The sequence below is a fragment of the Agrilus planipennis genome, unplaced genomic scaffold (genome assembly GCF_000699045.2).
Source record: "Agrilus planipennis isolate EAB-ADULT unplaced genomic scaffold, Apla_2.0 scaffold137, whole genome shotgun sequence".
NCBI lineage: Eukaryota > Metazoa > Arthropoda > Insecta > Coleoptera > Buprestidae > Agrilus > Agrilus planipennis.
Window position 1 is genome coordinate 720,299 of NW_020439008.1, and position 5,932 is coordinate 726,230.

General features: G+C 35.2%; 1 protein-coding gene across 1 annotated transcript in view; it reads left to right on the forward strand.

Annotated features, from left to right (window-relative positions):
- Positions 1 to 5,932, forward strand: part of LOC108735103 (alpha-amylase 1-like) — a 23,771-nt gene that overhangs the window by 8,354 nt on the left and 9,485 nt on the right. The window contains exons 4-6 of the mRNA XM_025976129.1: positions 4,588 to 4,792; positions 4,993 to 5,322; positions 5,677 to 5,926. Coding sequence (XP_025831914.1) covers positions 4,588 to 4,792; positions 4,993 to 5,322; positions 5,677 to 5,926 — 785 coding nt within the window. The remainder of the gene's footprint in view (positions 1 to 4,587; positions 4,793 to 4,992; positions 5,323 to 5,676; positions 5,927 to 5,932) is intronic.

Genomic DNA, 5,932 nt, shown 5'->3' on the forward strand with positions numbered 1-5,932 from the left:
GTAGAAAGTAGAAAAAAGGTAACGAAATTGAGATTAATCATTAAATTAGCACTTACCTACAAATTGAAACCAGATATTAATACAATGTAACAAAAAAATAAGTGTTTAGGTTTTACAATTATTTTAATATAAAGATAGGAGACGAAAAATTAGATGAAGTGGCCGATTTTAGATATCTAGGAAGTCAAATAAAGAAGGCGCAGTAGGGATATTAAAGCAGAGGATAGCGCAGGGTCGAATCACCTTCAGTAAAAAGAAGTCACTTCTATGCTCGCGAATGGTTAATTTAGAAATTCGAAAAAGGTTGTTAAAGGTATATGTTTGGAGCACGGCGTTGAACGGGTGCGAAACATGGACAGTGAAGATTAGAAGCGTCCGAAATGTAGTATTACAGGTGAATGATGAGGATACCGTGGATAGAGAAGGTTAGAAATGAAGAGGTATTAGAAAGAATAGGAGAACAGGGGACTCCATGAAAGTCAATAAGAAATAGGAGAGATAGGTTAATTTTGTCAGACATGAAGGTCTGGTTAAAGACATATTAGAGGGAGAAACGGAAGTTAAGAGGGGTAGAGGTAGACCTAGATTAGATTACTTATCGCAAATATTTAAGGATATGAGTTGCTCTAGCTTTAGAGAAATGCGAAGATTAGCGCAGGATAGGAAGGAGTGTCCAACCAGTCTCAGGACTGACGACCTTATGATGATGACTATACAACCGTGGCATCATGAGGAAGAAACTTTTATGTTAACTGTTATATAGATTTACACATATATGTTTAAAAATATATTACCTTTATATGTGTGTGTGTGTATTTGTCGGGATTGTTCTTATGGAACTTTACATTTGCTCTTTAATGGCAGAGGGTATGTTATCAGCAGTTATCAGAAAGAGCTGCTTTCAAAGGTAGATAAGTCATGATAAATTTAGAATTTCTAACAGTTTTAAATTTAACAGCGTTGTACGTTTAGAATTAGGCAGTATACTAAATTATTTGTCATTTCGATATAGTTCTTGTGTTCACTTTTCCTCGTCTCAATCAATATGAAAGAACTGTTACAATTTCTGTCGTTTGTTGGTATCCCGAGATAAAAATGTCCAGTCTCTCAGAGTTTCTGAAAGCGAGACTCGAGTCTCCGTCTCTCATCGAGTCTCTCTGGTGTCGCTGAGAGAGACTGTCGAGTGACTGTCAAAAAAACTATTTAGCGTCACTGTACGAGAGACTCGAATCTCTGAATTAATTTTATCGTTCGAGTCTCTCATACAAAGACTGCGAAAGATTCATAAAAGAGATACATAAAAACACTGAGAGACTGTGAAAGATTGTGAGAGACGCTCTCAGAGACGCTGAAAGACTCTGAAAGACTGAGAGACTGGAGAGAGACTAAAAAGTTTTGTCTAGGGATATCAGGTTTTGATTAACAATAACTGCGATAACGCTTTTGTCACCTTGTAGACTTTTAGTATTTACAAACGTTATAGGCTCATCTCAACGGTTTCAATTGAACTTTCTCGATGAAATTCTTTAACCAAGGATTAAATGATTATTGGTTAGGATTTTAAACGACTTCTTTAATGGAACTTAATGTGGTTTGAAACGTTGGTGAGGGTGACATTTAATGGGAGAATTGAACGAAAACGTTAACCATTAACCATAGTGATTTTGCCGTGGTACCCAGTTATTCGGTACCCAACAAAATTACTATCCGGTACATCTCTAGTAGCTACCTACCAGCTGACCGCAAACGATGCCGACTTGCCTGTTTACAGACAAAGGGTCAAAGTGCAAAGTAGTCGAAAATTGGTTTTGTACTTAATTATTACTTAAGGTATTATAGCCACAACATCAACTCTTCTCCTCGAATTTTCTTGACTTTAATTTTCCCAGAGTCAGACCAGACTACCTATTCCTCAGAAAATCCTGAGAGGAAGGAGCTTCCTGGTGCAAACTTCTTACTTTTTATATTTTTAGAATATAACACATGAATACCGTATATGGGCGAAGAAGCAGTAGTACGTAGAAATTGGTTTTCGTTCATAAACATGTGTTATAAAGATTATGATTGCCAATTCCCACCTGCTCCGACAACGAATACTACTAATAACTTTGCAATTAGCGTTATATCATGAAAATGTGACAACTAATTGCTTCATTAATAGAGAGTGCACGGTCCACTTGGAAACAGAAAAAAAAATGAACGCGGAGAAGGGAAATAGGGTTATAACAAAAACCCGTAAAACTGTTCCTTCCACTTTAGGCTTCTGTCAATTTACTGGCGGCAACTGTTCCTTCTGTTCTGCATTCTGCGTCCATTTAGTACAGTAAATTAAAAAATTAGACATTCAGGAGCTAGCGGACGGACAGGTGGTGCTAATAAACGTAAAATAAATCCATGAGTTATGGGATCCGTTCCATCAATTCAGATTACTGGAACTAATGACGACCCATGCGCAGCGGTTTCGTTTTCGACGCGGTGGCTGTGTAAGATTTGTGCATGGGTACGTCTGTGTAGATATTCTTCTGCATGTAACCACGTACGCTTTCATTACTTTCGTGGAGATCTCGTTAAAAGATTGCCATGAGTATTGAATGACTTGAGAAGATCGTGGAAAAACATAAAGAGTGCTTCTAACCAAGGCACCTGTGTTAATGAGTCTTTTTGTTCTCACTCACCTAAATGCATATACCTACATACGTATGCATCTACATACAACACATAGGGATTCTATAAAATTTTATTAGACTTTCTATTTCCTGTGTTAACTGAACGTTAATTGTATATAGGTACTGCCGTAAATATAAAACAACGTTTTTCATGAATGATTACTTAACATCTGAACAAATGACGACTTAAAAAAAAAACAATTGTATAGATAACGTACATACGTATAATATGAACAATATAATGTTTAAAATTAATTCTTTTCTGACACACTTTAATGAGAAAACAGGAGGGGAAAAAGGTTCTGTTAAAAATAACACGTGCCGCAAGACGGTCTAAGTTAATTTTATGATTTTTGAAAATTTTTCGTGACAAATATTATTTTCTCTGAAATATCAACAAATTCGTAAAACAGATGAATAAAATTTCTAAACTTCTTCAGTTAATAAATAATACAGCATACCTTATAGTCGTTTCTCTAATAAATATAAATAATGTACTACTTAACTTAATTCAAATTCATGTACAAGATCTGTTGAAAAAGTATCGCCAATTTTGTGTTTCTTCAAAAATTATTTATTTATTCATGAATATTTATTTTGTTCAGGATTTATGTTGATGTACTTTTCAATGACATGAGTGCGAACCATGATAACGTTGTTGGAACGGGTGGCAGTACGGCAACACCTAACAGTAAATCATATCCCGCTGTGCCTTATTCATCGGAGCATTTTCATTCAACTTGCGAAGTTAACAATTACAATGATGCATACAATGTCAGAAACTGTGAGCTTGTTGGATTAAAAGATTTAGACCAGGTAACTAACTAACGTCTATTATTTTGTATAGTAAATGAATTGTAGCCCCAAAATGAATTAATCTCGAAAATAAATCAACTTCAAATCATGCTTTGAAAGCACTTTTCAACTCTGAAGTGGGATAAATTATGATTAATTTTTGTTCGAAGACTAGTACAAGATTTGAAAGATGTTTTTGTTTATCTACATTAACATTTGCTACAATAATTAATAATCCATTTAGTGCAAAAAATTCAATTAGTAAATATAATCCTTAAATTTTATTCACATCTATTCGGTGGTCAAAAATAAGCCTTATATACGCTTTAGAAAGCACCACAAATGGCGCGGTAAACGCCATCTGTATTAGTACGATGCTACATTTTAGGATTACGTATGCTTCATTTAAATATATGGATGTCTACTTGCTGAAAGGAATCCCGGCGTAGCTAACCTCAACGTCATAGGCACGTTACCATAATCGAATAAAATAATTCCAAGTGGTCTGTATTCTGTCGAAACTGCCAGACGCGTATCACGATTTCGATCTTTTTGGATCTCATCAGCGCGTCGCAGACAGCTCCGACAGAACACAGACCAACTTTTACCTGCTGTCTAAACAGCGCATTTTAGAAAATACCATAAATGCCGCGGTAAACGCCATCTGTAGTACGATGCTACATTTTAGAATTACGTATGCTCCATTTAAATATATGGATGTCTACTTGCTGAAAGGAATCCAGGTGTAGTTTACCTGTTGTCTTAACAGCGCGTTTTAGGAAACACCAGCGTGGTATACGCTACAAAATATTAAAATCCAACTATGAACTAATAAAAACCGTTCAAAAACACTCAAATTATGTATAAACAATCACCAACTGGAATCTGCAACCACGTATCTTTATTTATCTTTTAAATGCTCCTCCTTTTTGCGCCAATTTATATTATATTCGCCTGTTTCTTTTGCTTTCACAAACATTTTTCAACCTTACCAACGTTCAGTTCTTTAATGTAACATATCTCTAAATCCTTTCATTAAAGAAAACATTTTATCCATTAATTATACCAATACTCGTTTGCGGTCAAATGTTGTATAAAAGATAACTCCTTGTCTTGTGCAACACAGTCAAACAGCTACGTTAGAGAGAAAATGGTGGAATTCTTGAATAAACTCATCAGCTATGGAGTTGCTGGCTTTCGGTTTGATGCGGCCAAACACATGACGCCTTCCGATTTAAAAGTTATTTATCAATCCACAAATAACCTCGACACTTCTCATGGATTCGCAGAAAATTTGAGGCCCTTTATATATCAAGAAGTAATCGATTTAGGTAACACATCAAATCTCTTTTTAAGAATGAATGAAAATCTAAACATTTAGACGTTTCAATAAAAGTAAATATTACTGTACTTCAGTACGTATTGAATTATTCTTAAAAATGACAATTTCGTTGAAGCATTCAATTGTTTATTTTTTTGTTGTCTTGCATGTTTCACTATAAGTGACTACTGATTACGATTCTTTAAACAGGAGGCGAAGCAGTTAAGTCTACCGAATATACAGACTTGGGAACTGTAACAGAGTTTAAATACAGTGCCGAAATAGGACGCGTATTTCGGGGTAAAGATAAACTAACTTATTTAAAGAATTGGGGAGAAGAATGGGGACTTGTTCCCGGACTAAATGCTTTCGTTTTCGTCGATAATCACGATAACCAAAGAGGCCATGGTGCCGGCGGTGAAAATATTTTAACGTACAAAACTGCAAAACAGTACAAAATGGCAATTGCCTTCATGTTGGCACATCCTTATGGAGTCACCAGAGTCATGTCTAGTTTCTACTTTGACGACAGTGATCAAGGTATGTTCAGTTAATAAACCAAAATCAAAGTTGTTGATGTATTATATATTTAAATGGTTTGAAATATTGTAAAAGTGGTACGAAAGTCGACGATTCGGTCAAATAATTTGTATGGTTATTTTCACTTTTTGATTTTCCAAATTTAGAGCCCTAAGTAGCTAATAGTTAGATATAATAAAATATTTTCAGTCATTTCTTTTGCATAACACTTTCATCATCATCATCATAAGATCGTCCAAATAACGAACGATAGAATTAAATAAAATAAAAATAATAATTATTTGATGATTTCGACAATAAAAGCTCTATGGGAACACCAAGATTTCCTTCCTTACTGTAAAAATTTGATTTCAGGGCCTCCTCAAGACGGAAACGGAAACATAGTATCTCCATCGATCAAGGATGATGACACTTGTGGAAATGGCTGGGTTTGTGAGCACAGATGGCGTCAAATCTACAACATGGTAGGATTCAAGAATGCCACATTAGGTACAACTATCAAAGAATGGTGGTCCGATGGTAACCAACAAATTTCATTCTGTCGTGGAAATGCTGGATTCGTGGCTTTCACTAACGAAGGTGATTTACGACGAAACTTACAGACATGTCT